This window comes from Hyaena hyaena, unplaced genomic scaffold (genome assembly GCF_003009895.1).
Source record: "Hyaena hyaena isolate Hyena2069 unplaced genomic scaffold, ASM300989v1 scaffold_764, whole genome shotgun sequence".
NCBI classification, from domain to species: domain Eukaryota; kingdom Metazoa; phylum Chordata; class Mammalia; order Carnivora; family Hyaenidae; genus Hyaena; species Hyaena hyaena.
This window is the reverse complement of record NW_024081395.1, coordinates 584,960-605,438: the sequence shown is the minus strand read 5'-3', so window position 1 is coordinate 605,438 and position 20,479 is coordinate 584,960. Positions and strand designations below refer to the sequence as shown.

Genomic DNA, 20,479 nt, shown 5'->3' with positions numbered 1-20,479 from the left:
CTGTCCTCCTGGGTGCACAGCGGCATCTATCCAAGTTGATTTCTCTGAACTCCTTCAGATTCAACCACCCAAGTAAGACTTTTTATTTCACTTCTGAAATATGGTTACATATGGTGAGAACAGCTTACGCCCTAAACAAACTGTGTTATATTTCAGTATTCCTGCACAATTTGTCTCTCAACTATTCAATCCAATTGTTGATTCAAAGAAATGTCTATTGAATAAGGACAGAGAGTGAGTGACAGAGAGAGTAGCAGAGACACAAAGAGAAGAAAACTCAGACCCAGAAAAAGAGAAAAAAATCAGAGACAGAAAGTACTTTAAGAGAAATACTTTCATAAAGAGATGAAAGAGCTGTAAGTCCCAAGAACTGCCTCGACTGCAGACTACATCACAAATCACCTATGCCTGCACTAGACCACTGCCCAACCCGGTGTATCAAACACACAGAGCTTTATGACGACTCATCATAGCATAAGGACATTCTGAATGTTCTATCCTGGGACCTCTTGCCTAGCCCATTGATAGTTTCTAAAAAATGATGCACACATTATCTTGTCTGAAACCTGATACAAAAGCTCAGACACCCTCTGTAAAACTAAAGGCAGATACATACATATATAAGTTATAAAACAATCATCAGAACTAAAAGAGAACTCTCCTGGGGCAAAAACTCCACTCTGCGATCTGCCATAAATTTCTCAATTCTAAAAACATTATCAGATTATATGGAATATATAAGCCTGTTTTTTAAAAGTTTATTTATTTTTGAGAGAGAGAGAGAGAAGGAGAGTAAGCAGGGGAGAGGCAGAGAGAGAGACAGAATTCCAAGCAGGCTCTTTACTATCAGCACAAAGCCTGATGCAGGGCTCGAACTCAAGAACTGTGAGATCATGACTTGAGCTGAAATCAAGAGTCGGACCTAACCAACTGAGCCACCCAGGTGCCCCTATAAGCCTGTTTTTTTTTTTTTTTAATTTTTTTAAGTGTTTATTTATTTTTTTTTTTACAAATAGTTTATTGTCAAATTAGTTTCCACATAACACTCAGTGCTCATCCCCAAAGTGCCCTCCTCCATGCCCATCCCCCCCTCCCCCCCTCATCCATCAGTCCTCAGTTTTTGTCAGCATTCAAGAGTCTCTCATGGTTTGCCTCTCTCCCTTTCCCCCACCATTTCCGCCCTTCTTCTCCCCCTTGTTCCTCCGTCAAGTTTTTATTTTTGATGGGGAGAGAGAGAGAGAGCAAGCGAGAGAGAGAGCATGCGTACGCAAGAGCGAGCAGGGGAGGGGCAGAGAGAGAAGAAGACACAGAATCCAAAGCAGGCTCCAGGCTTTGAGCTGTCAGCACAGAGGCCGATGCGGGGCTCGAACTTGTGAACTGTGAGATCATGACCTGAGCCGACGTCATATGCTTAACCGACTGAGCCACCCAGGTGCCCCTATATATATATATATTTTTTAAAGTGGATCATAGGCTGTTAACAAAATGCCATTGTTATGCAGATAACAAAAGGACAGTACTTTTAGTTCCAAGAGATTCTTTTTGAGTTTTGGTTGAAACCCCTACTTGACATGAGACTAGCCTCTATATTAGGTTCCTGGAGTCAAAGTAATTTCATCATCTGAAACTATTATTGCTGGGTACTAACTTTCCCCAAAGGTGAGGCTTCTTAGTCTGGAAGGCTGACATGACAGAGGTGGTTACTAAATGTTACATGAGACCACACGGTCTTCTAGCTGTCTTTAAAAATGTGAAAGGATGCAAGAAGAGGTCTGTCTGTTTTTTTTAGATCTACAACAGTTATCTTCTGAATCTAGGTCTGGTGCTTCCTCTAATACTAAAAATTCATTACGATCTGCAAATTCTTGCTCTGTCACCTTTGCTTCCTCTGCAGAAGGGATTAAGAATTAACTTCAACCTTGGTCTTAAAACTAAAAGTGCAGAGAAATAAAGTAGCAACAGCTGCAATGGTCAAAGGTCAAGACTAACCTGTTTTCCTTGCGCACAGTCACTTTGTCTCCCCCAGGTATCAGCTTCTTTTGTTCAATCACTCCATAGCTTTCTCGACAAATCTATGTTTAAGGAGGAAAAAAGGAGATGTTTCAATTCTGTTCACCACTTATCTTTCAGAATCCAATGACTGAGAGAAGCTTTAGGAACAAAGGTAGCTTAATCACTAATTACACAGAAAATTCTTGAGAACAGAGAAAGAAACTGATTCAGAAAACATTGGTACCTTAAAAGATACCCTGTGTTTTAAGACATGAAGCTGCCAATAAATGCAAACAAGGAGAAAACAGTATCGACTCTAGAAATCTATGTATGAAGAGTATAGAGGACTGATGCTTTGGTAATTTTAAGTGCACAGATGAATCATTCACTCATTTATTCAACGTACTTACTTAACTCCTTTAACACTCAAGATACTATAACTAAAATAAAATTTGTTCAGAAAGACCCTGAATTTATTCTTTGATTTGGAAAAAAATTAAATGTTAATTATGACTTGTGAGCACAATGAAAGAGAATGCCACAATCCGAAGTAAACTGTGGAAATCCTTACCGTGAAATTGAGGCAGAAAGTCTCCTCAATATCTTCCCCAGGGTAATCTAAAAGTTCTTGAAGACTCCTAATCATAGAATAACGGAGAAAGGGAGAGAGGCAAGTTAGGTACTGCAACAGTGTTTTTACCTCCGTCATATATCCAGAATGTTTGCAAGGAAAAACTAAAAGAAGATTCTAGGACAAACATAAATCCAGACTGACAGAAAACTGTGTTACTTATACCTGAAAAAAAAAAAAACATATGGGAATAGACGTGTAAGACATTCATTAATTGTTCTCTTTTCCCACTGACAAATCTTACTGGATTTGTGAAGAAACTCTGATGGATTTAGATACTTGTGTTCATTTAACCCTGGTATTGCTTGGAAGTTGATATATGAGAACATGATACTGCAGTGGCCCTATAGAACATCTTCATCCACATGTATTAGAATAATCCTTCCATCATAAAAAGGCCACCTCACCTAGGTAGGAATCGTAATGGCTTACTTGTTAATGCAAGGGGCTCTGCATGGTAAAGACACTCTAGTCTCTATCATACTAAAGGACACAAACATGGGGGCGCCTGGGTGGCTTAGTCGGTTAAGCGTCCGACTTTCGCTTAGGTCATGATCTCACGGTTCGTGGGTTCGAGCCCCGTGTCGGGCTCTGTGCTGACTGCCAGCTCAGAGTCTGGAGCCTATTTCGGAGTCTGTGTCTCCCTCTCTCTCTGACCCTCCCCTGCTCACGCTGTCTCTTTCTCTCTCCTAGAAATAAATAAAAATTAAAATTAAAAATTAAAAAAAAGAGGACACAAACATGTACTCCTAAAACAAGAATATGTGTATGCCAATAATGTTCATATCCTAGCTTTCAAGAGAGTACAGTCTTGTAACCAGACATCGTTCACATTTTCTTCTTTAGTGAGCTCCAAGTCTGACAATTTCATCAAGAGTGGCACAGGAAGCAAATTCCTAGTAGTGAGTTTAAATCCACTACTGGTTAACCACCCAAAATCATTACTTGAAATTTATCCTTCTTAGCCAGGCTGGCAAAGTAAATAGCACACATTTCTACCATTCTCTAGCCTTTTCCTTCAGTTACCCCAAAATTAACCCTGACAGGTCACCTCTACTATTTTTTAAAATTCCTTCTAAATTTTTCTCTTCTTCTCTCTGTGCCCCCATCCCTCCCATAATTTATGGTTTCTTAGTATTAGCATCCAACACAGGTGGTATGGCCATCTCATTTCCAGAGTACCTTAGAAATGACCCTTCCTCTATCTCCATCTTAAAACCGGTACTCTTTCTTTAAAAAAGTGATGTTCAGGGGCACCTGGGTGGCTTAGTCGGTTAAGCGTCCGACTTTCGCTTGGGTCACGATCTCGCGGTTCGTGGGTTCGAGCCCCGCGTCGGGCTCTGTGCTGACTGCCAGTTCAGAGCCTGGAGCCTGTTTCAGTCTGTGACTCCCTCTCTCTCTGATCCTTCCCCTGCTCACGCTGTCTCCCTCTCTCTCTCATAGAAATAAATAAAACATTTTAAAAAAAATAAAAATAAAAAAGGGATGTTCCTTCCTACTCAAGCCAAAAGAATTATACTGTTTACAGAAAACCAAAGATATGGGGTTTTTAAAAATAGATTTGATCTTATGCTACCTAAACTCAAGGCAGAAACACTCAGAATAAAAGAGGTTTTAAGAGCCAGAAAGAGAACAACATGAAAATATGGCTTCCAAGGGGTGCCTGGGTGACTCAGATGGTTACGAGTCCAACTTCAGCTCAAGTCATGATCTCGCAGTCTATGAGTTCAAGCCCCACATCGGGCTCTATGCTGACAGCTCAGAACCTGGAGCCTGCTTCAGATTCTGTGCCTCTCTCTTTTTCTGCCCCTGCCCTCCTCATGCTCTGTCCCTCTCTCAAAAATAAATAAGCATTAAATGTATATATAGAAATATGGCTCCCCTACATTGGAAAACAGTCTGGCAGTTCCTCAAAAGACTAAACACAGAGCTTCCATATGGCCCCAGCAATTCATTCCCAGGAGAAATGAAAACTTCAATCAACACAAAAACTTGTACAAGACTGTCCACAGTAGCATCAGCCATGACAGCTGAAAAGTGGAAACAACACAAATTTCCATCAACTATCAACTAATGAATGGATAAACAAAATGTGATATATCTCCATGCAATGGAATATTACTTGGAAACAAAAAAGAAATTAAATAGTAGAACATGTTAGAACACAGATGAACCTTGAACACATGCTGTGTTTAAAAGAAACCAGACACAAAGGACCATATATTGTATGATTCCACTTATAGGAAATATTCAGAACAGGCAAGTCTACACAGATAGAAAGTTAGATTAGTTGTTGTCTAGGGCTTAGAGATGAGGTGACTAGGGATGACAACTGAGGAGCACCACATTTCTCTTTAAGGTAATGAAAATATTCTACAATTGTGGTGACAGCTATACAACTCTGAATACACTGCAAGTCACTGAACTGTATACCTTAAATAGGTGGACTGTATGGTATTCAAATTGTATCTCAATTAAAAATTTTTTTAATGCTCCCTTTTCAATACTTTCTCCCTCTGTATTTCTGGGCCATGACAAGTCTCCAAGTCTCTATTTTTTGTTCAGGATAAGGAAGGTTGAAATTATTTGGTACTCTGAGAAACTATGACCTCCCCTTTTCCTTTTTTCCCCTCTTCTCTTGGGGTGCCACTAGCAATGCTTCAAGCAAAGAGCAGTGCATCTGCATCTTCAGAGTCTAGCCCTATGTCTTGATAAGCTCGAACTTGTCCATGGGGTATTTTCAGCCTTTCATCATTGTGCCACAGGCAACCAGAGCAATTCCCCACACCAATCTTTCAGCTCTGTACCTTCCTTCGGTGGGTGACAGCTCCTTTAGGTCTTCCAAGCCAGGCTTTACATTCAGTAACTTCTTGTAGAGAGCCAAGGGGAAGTGGAGATCCACCACCGTGGAGTTGTAGATAGCCAGTCCACAGGTTATGCCAATCAAGTGAAACCAGTTGTGCTCTACAAAACACTTTTCAGGACACATACAAACGTGTTAAAAAGAAAGGCAGTGCTTGCAGCCCTCCAAATGTTCTGCCATTTACCTCAGAATATTTTTGGTATAAAAGAATAAAAGACCTCATTAATATTTAGTTACCTCTGAAGCAGGGAAACACCCTGACAAAAGTTCAATTATCCCACCAAAAAATGCAATGTAGACAAAATCAAGCATTTACAGCTCCATCTAGCAACACAGGCAACAACATACAATCTTCTGGAGCGATGCTATCTGATAGGACTTTGTGCAATGATGGCAACATTCTATTCCATGCTATCCCATACGGAAGCCACTTAGCTACACCTACTGAGCCGTTGAAATGTGGCCAGCACAACTTTGGAAATAAATCTTAAATATTATTTCATTTTTTTAATGTTTATTTATTTTTGAGAGAGAGAGAGAGAGAAAGAGATACAGAGCACAACCAGGAGAGAGGCTGAGAGAAAGGGAGGCAGAGAATCTGAAGCAGGCTCTAGGCTCCAAGCTGTCAGTGCAGAGCCCAACGTGGGGCTCAAACTCAGACTGTGAAATCATGACTTGAACCAAAGTCAGACACTTAACCAACTAAGCCACTCAGGTGCCCCATTAAATATTACTTAACTTTAATTAAATAAAATTTAAATTTAAATAGTCACATGTGGTTAATAGCAACCTTTTTATAACAGTGCAGATCTAAGGAGAAAACTCCAATAGGAATAAGAACTAGGGACGCTTGGGTGGCTCAGTCAATTAGCATCCAACTCTTGGTTTGAACTCAAGTCATGAACTCACAGCTTGTGGGTTCGAGTTCCACATCAGGCTCTGCACTGACAGCATGGAACCTACTTGGGATTCTCTCTCTCTCCCCCTCTCTTTGCCCTTCCCTCTACCTGTTCTTTCTCTCTCTCTCAAAATAAATTTTAAAAAAAGAAAAGAAAAAAAGAACTAAATTATAGTCTGGTTAAAAATGGATGTCATTAAGGGGTGCCTGGGTGGCTCAATTGGTTAAGTGTCCAACTTCGGCTCAGGTCATGATCCGGCGGTTCCTGGGTTCGAGCCCTGCATTGGGCTCTGTGCTGACAGCTCAGAGCCTGGAGTTTGCTTTGGATTCTGTACCTCCCTCCCTCTCTCTGTCCCTCCCTCCCTCTCTCTGTCCCTTCCCTGATCATGCTCTGTCTCTCTCTCTCAAAACTAAATAACATTAAAAAAAAAAAAAAAAAAAAAAGATGCCATTTAAAGCTTAGCTCTCCTACTGAATTTTCAAAAATACAGTGTATGCATGTATTTGCAGAAGTACTCACACACATAAACACCACCATTATTATTAAACTAATACATATTTGACTACCACTTTCTGCATGTCATAAAACCCATTTCTTCATCACACTGTGTTCTTTTTATCCTTCAAAGAATAACAAAACCTGGATCTTACCTACTAGAAAGGGAAATGGGGCTGATGGGTGACAAAACATGAGATCTTGGCAACAAGTGAAACATGAAGACTAGATACGTTATTTGGATTGTTTAAATTATCTTTGTTATGCTCCCGTTGGCAAAGTCAGATGTCAGGGGATCGGTCTGACCACAAAAAGAAAGTTTAATTCAATCCATCTGTGTAACTGCAATATCACTAACTTACCGTATCTGAAAACCACAAGAGATTTGAATCCTGATAATAGGTAAACATTCCGTAGATAGGATTCAAAAGTTCTTTTAACAGTAAAAGAAAGAACTCCTTTGTGACACCACCAGCATCCACTGCTTCTTCGCCATCAAAGATTACCTTAAAATAATGAAAGTAGAATTAATACTTTAGGGAACTCTGATGTTTCATCTTTTTTTTTTTTTTTAAAAGCAAACTCCTTCCAAAGTCAGGACAAAGGAAGGGATATATAACAGACAATACACTGATACAATGAACACTGCAAGGTGCATCTGCTGATTATTAACAAGGTACTTATAGACATGTAAAATTTTTCATAGGTACTCCAAGGGATACAAAGGAAGTCAGAAGTTTACCATATGTCATAGAAAGTTTAACATCTATTTGGAACAGTGAGTCAAATATAAAATAATCAATGAGAACACAGTTTATTTTTAAGGAGTCAAATATATTGAGAGGAAAATAGTCTGGCACAAACAGAAAAGCAATGGTTAATTTGGATAAAGGAACACTTTCTGGAAAAAATCTCAGTGGGGCTCTTGCAGTAACTGATGCTTATGGAAGGGAGGAGTACATTCTAAGGAAGCACAGACCTAGGTTCTGTGAGGGGCTATAAACAGATCTATATGGGGCATCCTGGACCCACAATGATCATCACAGTAACAACTGCAGCAAACCAACAAATGAGACTCATTGAGAGTTTGTTACATGCCAGCACTTAAACTCTATTAACCTAATACTTGGAACAGTCCAATGCGTAGGGATTACTATTATCATCTCCATTGTACAGGCAAGGGCTCAGACAAAGAGCTAAAAATAGCATTTCAGAAAGTGCATCCTTGTGGCTGAGTTCAAGTTGTCAAGAGCAGGACAAAAGAAAAGGTGGTGACAGACACTAGGACCCTGATTGTATGGATGCCAGCAGATTTAACTCAGATGTATTACAAAGCAACAAGAGTCTCATCTGAATTACTAATTGAAAACAGGGGGCAAAGGGACTCCCCTCTCTTTGCAATATCAAAAATCTAACCCAGAAGTTCAGGGAGAACTCCCAGGCAGACTGAAGAGACTGATGTTACTCATGCTATGTTCTGAAAGGGTGACAATAGTATAAAGACCATCAGTTTCTTGCCTATTGCCTTTTGGAAACTGGAAATAGGAATGGCAAGAGACCTGGAAATCATCTGAAGGGAAAGATATATGACTTAAAACAACTTCAAATAATTCATTAAATACTAATCAAACACCTACTATGTACCAAGCATTGTTAAGCCCTGGGAATATAATAAGTAGTAACAAATATGCATAGTCTATGAGGAAAGAAAAAACGGTAATTCAATAATTTAAGAGTACTAAGAATGCTCACTGTGACAGGACAACAGCTTCCAAATTTCACTACCTTTCTATTCTACTTTTTTCCTTCCTTCTCTCCAATCTTTGACATTCAAAGCTTCCTAGATGCTGACTTGACAGTTTTACCTAGTGGAAGCTTTAGTTTTGCTAGTTTGCTTGCTTTCTGGTAGAGTCAGAGCAGGTTCACTGAAGAGAATGAACAAAGAAAGCCCTATAATCCCTCAAGCAATCCACTGGCATCCTTATCTGATGTTATGTTGAGATATTCTGTTTGATTTGACAAAAGGAGGTGATTAAATGCTTATAAAATGAATGAAAGACATGAATGGCTATACTCCACAATTTTAATAGTAAGACCTCTGTTATTTCATCACCAACTGTTTAAGGAAAGCCATGGAAGTCATTTAAAGGAACAAAATGAAGGGCTCACTTTGAGAGGCTTTTTCAAATCAATATCAGAATGAATGCTCAGCTCTCTTAGGGCATCTCCAACAAGATTGTTCCTGCGAACATGAAGGACCAGGAAGGGGCTTCTGGCCAGCAGAGGCTCCAAGGTGAGAAGCATGAAGACATTCTGGAGGTTGGCTCCATTGACTGCCACCTGGAACATCACATCCAAGAACACAATTACTCAGAGTGTCCCTGTAAGTGGGACTGTAGCCTGCTGTGCCTTTGGGCCTGGGGTGGTGGGGAGCAGGCTGACTGCATCTCCGTTTGTTCTTTCTGATTTTCCAAGTTACTCTTATTTACGAAACACACAAATCTTTCTAATCTGAACCAAAAGAAATTAAATGAAACAGCTGAAGCATATGACCCATAACCAGTTCCACAAAAATGACTAAGACCAGCTAATTAAGACTGAAATAATCATCAGCGTACAAGAAACATGATGCAGAGTTCATAAAAACCATGACTCTCAAAATAGCAGGAAAAGAAACCTAAGAAGCACTTGTTAAATGGTTTTTATTCTTTGAAAACTGTCCACTTTCTCTGGAAAACTTTTACATTGACAATAACATGGGTAGGTCACTGTGAAAACAGATACTTATATACATATACACATAGAAAGCAAGAGACAGAGATAAGAGAGAAAGGGATGAACAGAGTAACTCATCTACTAACAGCAGGAACAGGTAGATTCAAATTGTTAATTCACAAATGTCTTTGTACACTTCTCAAAATCAATTATACCTTATAATAAAAATGTGTATTTAAAATACATTAAATCTCTACAACTTAAGTTTTTATTCAATAAAGAAGTACCAAGCTCCATCTAACTATCACTCTATCTCTACCAGGTCGGCAAATGATGGCCTGCAGACCAAATCCAGCTTGCTGCCTGTTTTTGTATAGCTTTTGAAATAACAATTTTTTTTCATTTTTAAATGAATGGAAAAAAATATTTCACATTTGAGAATTATAAAAATTTAAATTTCAGTGTATAGAACATTTTCAAGGAATAATGCCATACTCATTCATTTACCTACTGTCCATCACTGCTGACTGTGCTACCACACAGTTGAATAGTTGAGACAGGCTGTGTGGCTCACAAAAACTAAAATAATTCCTATGTGACCTTTTATGAGAATGCTTGTCAACCCCTGATTCAAGTAAACATGCAATAATGTATATGTGTTATACCCAACATAAAACTGCTGGAAAAAATCTGTCATAGTTCTAAAAAGTTTTAATGGCTCTTCATCTAAATATACTCTCTCCTATTAGTGAAAGTTACAATTGAATGCTTGGGATGAACAAAACACTGTAAGAAGAGGAAATAATTTTTAAAATATGATACCTGCATCTGTAGTTCAGCATCAGTCTGTAACATTTTGGTCTTGGCTTGGGCATCAAAGATGAAAGGGTAGGAACAAAGTGTTACAGTATCCTAGAATAAAACATATTATTGGCACTATCACAGTGTTCCACAGAGAACAATGCTGGAAAAATACAGAAGTAAATGAAAAAAGGATCATTTACCTGTATGATAGATGGTCTAGCCTTCTGTATAAAGAAAAGTAAAAAGTCTGTTACTTAGATTGCAAAACCTGAATCTTCTACTCCCTTAAAAGTATAAAATACAAACAACAAAACATATAACCTGTCTGACTATTTGGCCATGGAGAGAACTAACGCCATTTGAATGGCTGACTAGATTTTTGATAGAGCATACCAGATGTTTTGATGGGTATAAACAGAAAAAAATATAAAAACATTATAAAAATTTTTAAAGGACCTTTAAAGACCATTCACCAACTCCATAATTCACAGCATTAAAACAATTCTCTTTTATAAGAAATCTAATTCTAAAACAAGAGCTTTACAACCTGATTTCAGAGATTAATTTTGTTGATTAAAGTGGATGTTGCAGATTGCATTTTGTCAGCATGTTACATCTCCTTCTTACACACACACACACACACACACACACAGAGAGTTGTTACTCTTAGGAGAAAACAAATACTTAGAAAGCTGTCCCCTAACTCAACATTTGGTCCAGTGCTTGTTCTAAAGAAGATATTTCATAAATATGTGAATAAATCTAAATAAAATTTTGAGGAGGGGAATAATAAATTTTAAAATCCACAAATGAAACATATCTACAAGGTCTGTCACCATTTCATTTACCAAGAAAAAAAAAAGTTTCTTCTGAAGGTTGTTAGGTTATGTAACAAACATTATTTATTGACATAATAGAAAGAAAAATATCAACAATATATATCCTGTTGATCTGTACCAGTATTTCTCAAACAAACAGAAAACTGCAGTCTTATTCTCAGAGATCTGAGAATGCTCCATTAATTTTTAAAATTTCTGTAGGTTCTTTATATGCTTAAAATTAATGAAAATGCATTCTGAACAACTTCAGAATGAAATTATAATAATTTCATTTATTTTAACGATTGCACTGGTGTCATGTTAAATATACTTAATTGTCCAAGGGCAATGAAAAAGAAGAAAGGCAGTCTTCCTTTGTAAGTGATGCATTTGTGCCCAGGAAAAGGCCAGAACAGTCCTGGCCCGCTGCATGAAGGAAGGTTTAATAGCAGCTGAAAAGAGAATAGAGCTGAGTCATCCCAGGGCCGACAGGCCTGGGAACCCAAGCAGCCAGGCCTGACAGTAAGCAGTTCCTTTCCACAATGCAACTGGGGTTTGGTTGCAGGAAGACGTTTTTGCTGTCCCATTTAATCATGAGGTTCATCTGCGTTTTACTGATTTCAGAGGTTTGTATTATTTAATTTGTAAGATCTGGTTTGGTTCTATAACTGTTTAAAGGCTACTGAATAAGAAGTATAGAACTACCTCCTTTTGTGTTTGTATTTCAATGAAATCATTTAATAGCAATTTTAATTAAAACCCATCCTGTTAATCCTTTAGAACTAGGTTCCTTTATGGATCTTGGAACATTTCCCTAGACTGAGAAACTTTAACTGGAGAGATGATTCCAGTCCAGTGAGACAAGGTATGGAATCACACATATATAATCCAGGCTAATTTCATTCTCATACCTACGTATCTACTTACTTTGTATTTAGGAACTGAAATCACTAAAATTAAAAAAAAAAGCTCACACACCGTCAAACAGCACTCTACAAAACGATCTTCTAGTCTACGTACCAGAAAAAAGTGTGAGCATCCTAAGGAAGCAGGTTTATTTTACAACGAGTAGCAACATTCAGAATTTTCTAATCTTCCTCTCAGAAAAGATTATTTAATCTAAGACTTATTTGCTTATTCTCAGGAAAAAAAAGATCTTTAACATGTGTTGGTCTATAAAAGCAAGATAAATTTTAAACACTTCAAGTGTAAAAGGCACTGGGAGAGAAGTGACCACAGTGACTATAAAAACAGGCACTGGCATTATGGCATCCCAGCTGTAAATACTTAAATACTGGTATTTCTGTTAGGACAGCATAGTTATTTCAGATATCAACCAGCAGCTCTGTCTGCAGGTCCTGGCTCTCTTCAGGCCCACTCCAGGTCTCTGACTACCCTGCTGCCCCTCCCTGCGAGCTCTCTCCCAGGTGCGTCTAGTACCCACCCCCTACAGCCCTGGTCGCTCCCATCGCCCTATGCCTGACCCCTTCACCCCTGGAAGAGCCCAGTTTGGGAAGCAGGCCCATGTCCCTTCTACAGAAGGAGAGCAGTTATAATGAGGGCACGGTCATCATCCTCTCAGGTGGGTGGGCTGGCTGGAAAGAAATCCAAAACTGCTTCAGTTAGGAACCAGAGCCAAGACCACAGAGTTAAAGGTCCCTAAGACTCCCCTCCCTCCAAGGGAGGACCACAGTGTCAGCTCTAAAGAAGGCAAAGGAAGAAAGGGTATTTGGTCAAAAGAAGCAGCAGACCCATATGAAGGTCTACTTATACCTCCTTGAAATCTGCTGAGAGTAGATTTTAAGCATTCTCACCACAAAAAAATAAAAAAAAAAAAAAAACAGAGCACAAACACGAATTATGTGATTGACACATTAATTAACTTGATCTTAGCAATCATTTCATAATGCATATCAAATCATCACACTGCACTTTAAATACAGACAATTTTACTTGTCAATTATTCCTCAATAAAGGTAGGGGGAAATCCACTTATTGTTCATTACTATCAATTAAAAGTAATTTAAGGAGCACTTGAGTGGCTCCGTCGGTTGAGCAGCCGACTTTGGCTCAGGTCATGATCTTGTGGTTCAGGAGTTCGAGCCCCACATGGACTGACTGATATCTGCAGGGCCTCCTTCAGATCCCCTGGTTCCCCACTCTCTCTGCCCCTGCCCTACTCATGCTCTCTCTCTCAAAAATAAATATCTGAAAAAATAATAAAAGAGGGGTGCCTAGGTGGTTCAGTCTGTTTAAGCATCTGACTTCAGGTCATGATCTCATAGTCCAAGAGTTCAAGCACCACATTGGGCTCCCTGCTGACAGAGTCTAGAGCCTGCTTCGGATTCTGTGTCTCCCTCTTTCTCTGCCCCGGCCCCACTTCCACTCTCAAAAATAAACATTAAAAAAAATGTTAATAATAAAAGTAATTTAAAAAGTATATAAATTTATGTACGAAACAAGGGTGCCTGACTACCTCAGTCAGTAGAGCATGTGACTCTTGATCTTGGGGTCGTGAGTTTAAGCCCCATGTTGGGCATGGGAGCTTACTTAATTAAAAAAAAATTTTTTTTAATAAAATAAAGTTATGTACAAAATAGCTTCAGCATTCTAGGTTAAAATCCAAGATATCAAGAAATTTAAACTTAGGGGCGCCTGGGTGGCTCAGTCGGTTAAGCATCTGATTCTTGATCTCAGCTCAGATGGTTCATAAGATGGGAGAACGACGTCAGACTCTGTGCTGACAGCATGGGGCCTGCTTGGGATTCTGTCTTTCCCTCTCTATATCCCTCCTCCAACCATTCTCTCCCTCTCTCTCTTCTGCTCTCTCTCACTCAAAATAAAGTCCGTTCGACTCTGGCTCAGGTCATGATCTTGTCGTGCATGGGTTCAAGGCCCTGCATCAGGCTCTGTGCTGATAGCTCAGAGCCCAGAGCCTGCTTCGGATTCTGTCTCCCTCTCTCTGCCCCTCCTCTGCTCGCACTCTGTCTCTCTCTCTAAGATAAACATTAAAAAAAATTTAGATAAACAAACAAAAAAAAAGGTTGTAAAAGTTGCTCACTTAAGTATCTCCATTCACGGACTGCAATAATGATAATCTAGATTTCTAACACCAGCAAATTCTTTTCAGTGTCAAAAAGAATCAGGGTTCATTAGAAGTATTTTATTCAGCATCCAGTCACAGAAAGGGTAGATGCAAAGTCAAAAGAATTGGCTTTTATGAAACTAAATTGGTGGGAAAATTGTTGAACTTCTGTGGGCCTCCATTCCCTCACCTACAAACAAAACAGCCTAAATAATTCATAAAGCTTATTTCAGCTTTTAGCATTTTATTATGCCATGACTAGTTACTTGCAAGTTGATAAAACAAAAAGTTTCTTTTCACAATTCCAAAATTAGCAGGTGAAAGCAGAGTTCATTGCTAGCCTGCATGTTAAATTTCCCATGTAAGCCCATTTAGAAAACTCTAACCCATTTTTATTGAGAAGAATTTTTTTTCTTCTCAATAAAAGATTATTAAAAACACATTATTGGGTCTAGCAGTGATCTATTATTTGACAAAGCAGATAATTTTGCTTAAACAAACCTACTTACACTCCTTGCTAGTAGAAACCACTACTGCACTACTGATCTCCAACAACTCTACAGGGAAAATACTGCCTCACTGTTGGTGATGAATCTTTAAAAAAAATTTTTTTTATGTTTTTTAAATTTATTTCTAGGCGAGAGAGAGAGAGACAGCGTGAGCAGGGGAGGGTCAGAGAGAGAGGGAGACACAGACTCTGAAATAGGCTCCAGGCTCTGAGCTGGCAGTCAGCACAGAGCCCGACGCGGGGCTCGAACCCACGAACCACGAGATCATGACCTAAGCGAAAGTCGGATGCTTAACCGACTAAGCCACCCAGGCGCCCCTGGTGATGAATCTTTAAACTGGCAAGGACTCACACCAAACGTATCTGCTGCACATGACTTCACTAACTACGGTAAGCGAATTATCATTCTGTTTTCTGACATAACTCAAATTTAGGTATACTCCACAGACGGGAGGTCCTAAAAAGCTTTGCACAGGTCCCCAGTCAGTCTGCAATCAAACTGAGCAGCTCTTGCCAAGCCCTGGTGGCGGGCAGGAATGTGCAGTCCCTTGGATGGTGTATCTAACATGGTGAGAGCTAGGTCGGGGATATGTGACATCTTCACACCCATAATCCCAAATCAGAGGTGGCCTATAGGGTTCAGGCACTGACATAAGACAGCTGAAGTAAGCTAGCTATTACAAGATGTTAATTAGCAAATGATTCTGTCCTCAATGTCAAAATCAAGTGGCAGTGACTACTGTGGCACATACAGACCTCACCTACAGAGCTACTATTGAACTCTAGCCAACTAGTGCCATCTGGGAGGACAGGTCATATTGCTGCATCATGATTTTATGTATCTTGAATTTTTTATGGTGAAAGACACATAACAAAGTTTGCCATCTTTATCATTTTTAAGTGTATAACTTAGTAATGTTAACTATATTCACATTATTATGCAGATCTCCAGAACTTTTTCATCTTGCAAAACTGAAGCTCTGTATCTATTAAACAACTCTCCATTTCCCTTCCCCGAGGCCCCAGCAACCACCAGGCTACTTTCTGCTTCTACAACTGTGACTACTGTAGATACCTTGATTTTTAAAATGCTGGCAACTAATTAAGATTTGTACCATTCTGGCTGGTCACCCATTTATGACTCCTTATTGACCATTTATGATGTCTCAAAACACTTCAAAGTTTCAAGAATGCCAAGCTAGTCAAAACATTGTGATATTAACCAAAGACAAGGACAAACTATAGGACTCAGATGGGCTTTTCTTGTTCTTATTTGTACTCTGAGAAAAGGCTAAAGCTTTAAGATAGGCTTTACATGAATTCTTACCATGCCTGCTTGATGCAAGAACCACATGAGGTAGTCTTCCTGAATGTCCACAAGATTGGAAATCTCAGGAATGTAAAATGTATCATATTCCACATGCTTCACTTTAAGATTTACCTGATGAAGAACAGAATGAGGACAATTAAAATGCAGACACCTGGAAAATGGCTTCCCACAGACTACCTCAGTAGGACATGTGAGCCTGCAACCTATCTGCACCTCTCCCCACCAGCTCCTTTCTGTACTCACCTTATACAGCTTCTCCAAGAGCTTGAGAGCTGCTGTAACATAATTGTTAAACAGCACAGGAATTAAGAATGTCTTTCTTCCTCTCAGGAGGTACACGACTGCACCTTTATAGAGGTTTACCAGCTTCATGAAATATTTTGGGCACACCTGAGACCACCAGTTATCTTTAGAAAGAAAGAAAAGATGTATTTCAACATGTATTTTTGATCAAGTATTTATGCCTTCTGCCTACTAGCTAAAAACTGCTCCAGCTAAAAAATGAACATTAGTCTAAAATACAGTTTCCCAAAACTGACTTTAAAAAGAATTCATTAAAGCATTTCTGGAGAGCACAAGAATCCCCCTAGAGCTTTTTTTGTAAAGCTGGATCTGATTTTTGTTCTCAAAGACTCGTTCAGAAGGCCAAGCTAAAAGTTCAGTTCCAAAGATCCATGTGGACAAGATGCCAAGGGACACGTTGCAGGCAGGAGCATTCGGATATCATCATCTGCCTTCAACCCTGCCTCTACCTACATCCTGGATCGGGGATGCATAGGACCACACACCCCAGAAGCAGCAGCAGTCTGGCAGCTATGCCTTCCCATCAAGAGGCTTCATTAGTTGAAAAACTACTATTTCTGTTTCTCCCCCAAACAGTGCTTTCCTATAATCAGACAAGAAGGCTAGAACCACTGGTTTCCACATCATCAGAAATCAATTCAGCCATACTGAAATACTTAAAAGATGAAAAGACATGATGTCTTTTAAAAAATATTTCAGCAAAAATAAAAAGGTGGGGGTAGGAGGAACATAGAAAACAAAGAGGGCCAAAAATTGATAATCGTGAATTTGGGTGAATGGGTACCTACAGTGTTTTCCATGCTCTGGGATATTCTCTTAAATTTAAATTTCTTTAATTAGAATTTAAAAACAAGTGTTAAACTGAACAACTCTGATCTCTTTGTATTGTCATACCTGGAAAAAATTAAGATTAAAAAAAAAAAAAACCTTAAACGTCAGGTAAAATTCCTTCAGAGATTGTGGTCTTTCTACCTCACAGTCTATTAGAACACCTGAAAAGATATGCCACAAAGGGCTCTGATCTTAAAAAAAAATAATTAAGGACTAACATATTACTAGTGCTTTCATTACGGTTTCTGTTTTTATGTCTTCTGCAAAGGTGGAAGCAATATGCAAAAGCCAGTATTCCAAGCTCAGGAACACAGGTCTCTTTACTCATGGGGAGACACACTCAAGTAACATCCTAGTCCATCTGGAACGCAGAAGTTACTGAGTTGCAATGAACACCTAAAAAAATTTACCAGGAAAAAAAAAAAGGAAAAAGCCAGGTGACACTTTCTGCACTTGATTAATAAAAACATCTCAGGCGCTACTCCCATGAGACACTCTCCAATTCACTGAGGAACGGAAGGTTCTTATCTCAGCAAAGTGTCTGTAGCCTGCAAAAATCAGTGTGGACTCAACTGTCCTAAAAAAGAAAAACAGAACAAACATTTGGTAAGTCTCCACTAGGTAATTTTCTTCCTTTCCTCTTTTGGGGACCTGTGCATCACACCAAACTGTTCATTTCACTCCCACCCCCTAAATTAGATATAGGAGAAAGAGCAACAGATGGACACTAATTCTTGAGGCACTATTAACTACTAGCAAATGTAGGAGGTGAAAAAACAGAGTCAAGTCAATCTAACCTTGTGAATATTTAAAAATCAAGACTAGTCTGGCATGAATCATTTCAAATAACCTAAATAATGTGCATGTGGCCAGTTAGAAGATAACAGCAAAGAAAGAAAGGTTTGAATGTTAAGGATATTAAATGGCAACAAATAAATTCTCAGATTTCAGTCCACTGAGAGCCAGTGGTCACACCAATGAAATAAAAAGTATTAAAACCACCGGTATTGAGTTTATCAAATTCACCTAATACTTTGCTGGGGTTTGTATCCAGCCGAAGAATGGCCATTGCCAGGGGAATTGTCAATGTTATGTAATACTTGGAATCCTGGAGCAGGGGGAACTCAGGTAGTATTAAATAGATTCTCATGGCTTCAACATCTGGTGGAGAACTCGACAACTGAGGAATCAGGCAACTTTCAAAGCTGTTTAAGATCTGTATGAGAGAAAAGAATACTGAGAAATTCAAACATAGCTGGGATCTAGTTACTTGATGTCTAAGTTCATAGGCTATTTGAAAGACTCTCAATCCCCACTCACTCAGCATGCACAGAGAATCAACCATGAGCCAGGTACTAGTGGCGCTCAGGAAATACACCAGTGGAATGAAGAGCCAAACATCTCCACCTATGCAGACCTTACTCTGCAAGGGTATTTCCTTAGAAAGATTTAAGCTGAAAAGAAAGCTAAAGGTAGGTCAAATTCCCAAGGTGAATATTGTAGATTTAAGATTCATACAAGATTTATACCCTTTTATCTTCTGCTCTTTTGTTTCTCTTGAAAATTGAATTATTGCAATACAAAAATACGTCTTTAAGAATACACTCTGGGGGGGGCCTGGGTGGCTCGGTTGGTTAAGCGTCCAACTCTGGCTCAGGTTATGATTTCACGGTTCGTGGGTTCAAGCCCCTCATCAGGCTCTGGGCTGACAGCTCAGAGCTTGAAGCCTGTTCGGATTCTGTTTGTGTGTGTGTCTCTCTCTGCCCCTCTTTCCCTGCTCACTCGTGCACACTCACTCTCTCTCAAAAATAAACAAATATTTAAAAAGAAGAAGAAGAAGAAGAATACACTCCACAGGAGTGCCTGGGTGGCTCAGTTGGGTGAGTGTCAGACTTTGGTTATGATCTTGTGGTTCATGCATTCGAGGCCTACAGTGGGCTCACTGATGTCAGCCAGTTTATGAGTTCGAGGCCTACAGTCAGCACAAAGCCCACTTCAGATCTCTGTCCCCCTCTCTCTGCCCCTTCACCATTTGTGCTCTCTCAAAAATAAACAAACATTAAAAAAAAAAAAAAAGAATACACTCTGCAAACATAAAGAACTTACCTGCTCTAGAATCATCGAGTGCTGGGAGCTCATTAACTTCTCAAATAACACCCTCGTTGAGTTCAGGTCAATCCCAGGGATTTTGGGACTTGTTTTAAAATGTTCATCAATTCTAAACAAAAATTTTAAATGTGTGTTAATAAAAGAAAAACAAAGCAAACACTCTGATAGGAATTAGGGAAGTAGGGAAACATAACAGTCTGTCTATACTGATCATATTTAAATTTGACCCAGCAGACAAGCTGCATAAGAATATTACTTTTAAGGAAGCCCAACAGAATCAAGCTCTGGAACCCCTTTTTCAAGATAATCTTGAAAGTTTGAGTGGTTTTTCCTTCAACCTTCAATTCAAAGTATAAGCAAAGATCATCATTTCGATTTGACACGATCTTGAAATTTTTAAGCAGAGTGTTAGTCCCTGATTTACTCTTGTGCATGTGCCTTTCTCTGTAATTATGGAACACAGAACTAGATGAAGAGACACTGTGCTAGATGCAAAAACGGCCCCTGTACAAACTGGCCCACTCATCAACAAATGGCAGGCAGAACAAACTTCCTTGTTTAAAGCTTTTCTTAATAGTGTTTTTACAAAAATCAGATCTACAACAATACTAAGTTAACGTCTTAGTTTTTTACACAAGGGATACAATTACATACACCAGAGGACAATTACATAGACCTGAGGACTAATTTCACTGATACTGTTTTTAACTTCCTACCAACTAATCATTTTTTTCTAATCTTAAAGTCATAGCCTTTTAGAGACTTAGGAGATCACTTTTAAATTCCCACTCTTGAATATATCACACCTATTAATTATAAAATAACTATTTGCAAAATAGACTTCTGTTGATGAGTAATGGACACATCCAATAGTTTTAACACCACCTGACAGCAATTGTGTAACTTATAAAAACTTAGGTAGAGTTTCTAACATTAAAAGAAAAAGCATAATTATATGCACTGAAACCTAAATGGTCAAATCAAGAGATGCCTGGGCTTTGTTTGTTGGGTCTTTTGGTGTTATTGCTCTCAAAATAAATCGACCCCCAACACAGAAATTAATTCTGGTATCCTATATATAATCTTCTATATACTT

At 39.0% G+C, this 20,479-nt stretch overlaps 1 protein-coding gene across 2 annotated transcripts in view; it reads right to left on the bottom strand.

Annotated features, from left to right (window-relative positions):
• HERC3 (HECT and RLD domain containing E3 ubiquitin protein ligase 3) overlaps positions 1-20,479 on the bottom strand; it is a 110,169-nt gene that overhangs the window by 22,132 nt on the left and 67,558 nt on the right. For both annotated transcript variants that reach the window (XM_039218425.1, XM_039218426.1), the window contains exons 13-23: positions 19,381-19,492; positions 18,301-18,490; positions 16,384-16,547; positions 16,138-16,251; positions 10,600-10,623; positions 10,418-10,507; positions 9,050-9,220; positions 7,243-7,386; positions 5,431-5,597; positions 2,564-2,630; positions 1,990-2,072 (exon numbers count right to left, since the gene is read on the bottom strand). In XM_039218425.1, the coding sequence (XP_039074356.1) occupies positions 1,990-2,072; positions 2,564-2,630; positions 5,431-5,597; positions 7,243-7,386; positions 9,050-9,220; positions 10,418-10,507; positions 10,600-10,623; positions 16,138-16,251; positions 16,384-16,547; positions 18,301-18,490; positions 19,381-19,492 (1,326 nt within the window). The remainder of the gene's footprint in view (positions 1-1,989; positions 2,073-2,563; positions 2,631-5,430; positions 5,598-7,242; positions 7,387-9,049; positions 9,221-10,417; positions 10,508-10,599; positions 10,624-16,137; positions 16,252-16,383; positions 16,548-18,300; positions 18,491-19,380; positions 19,493-20,479) is intronic.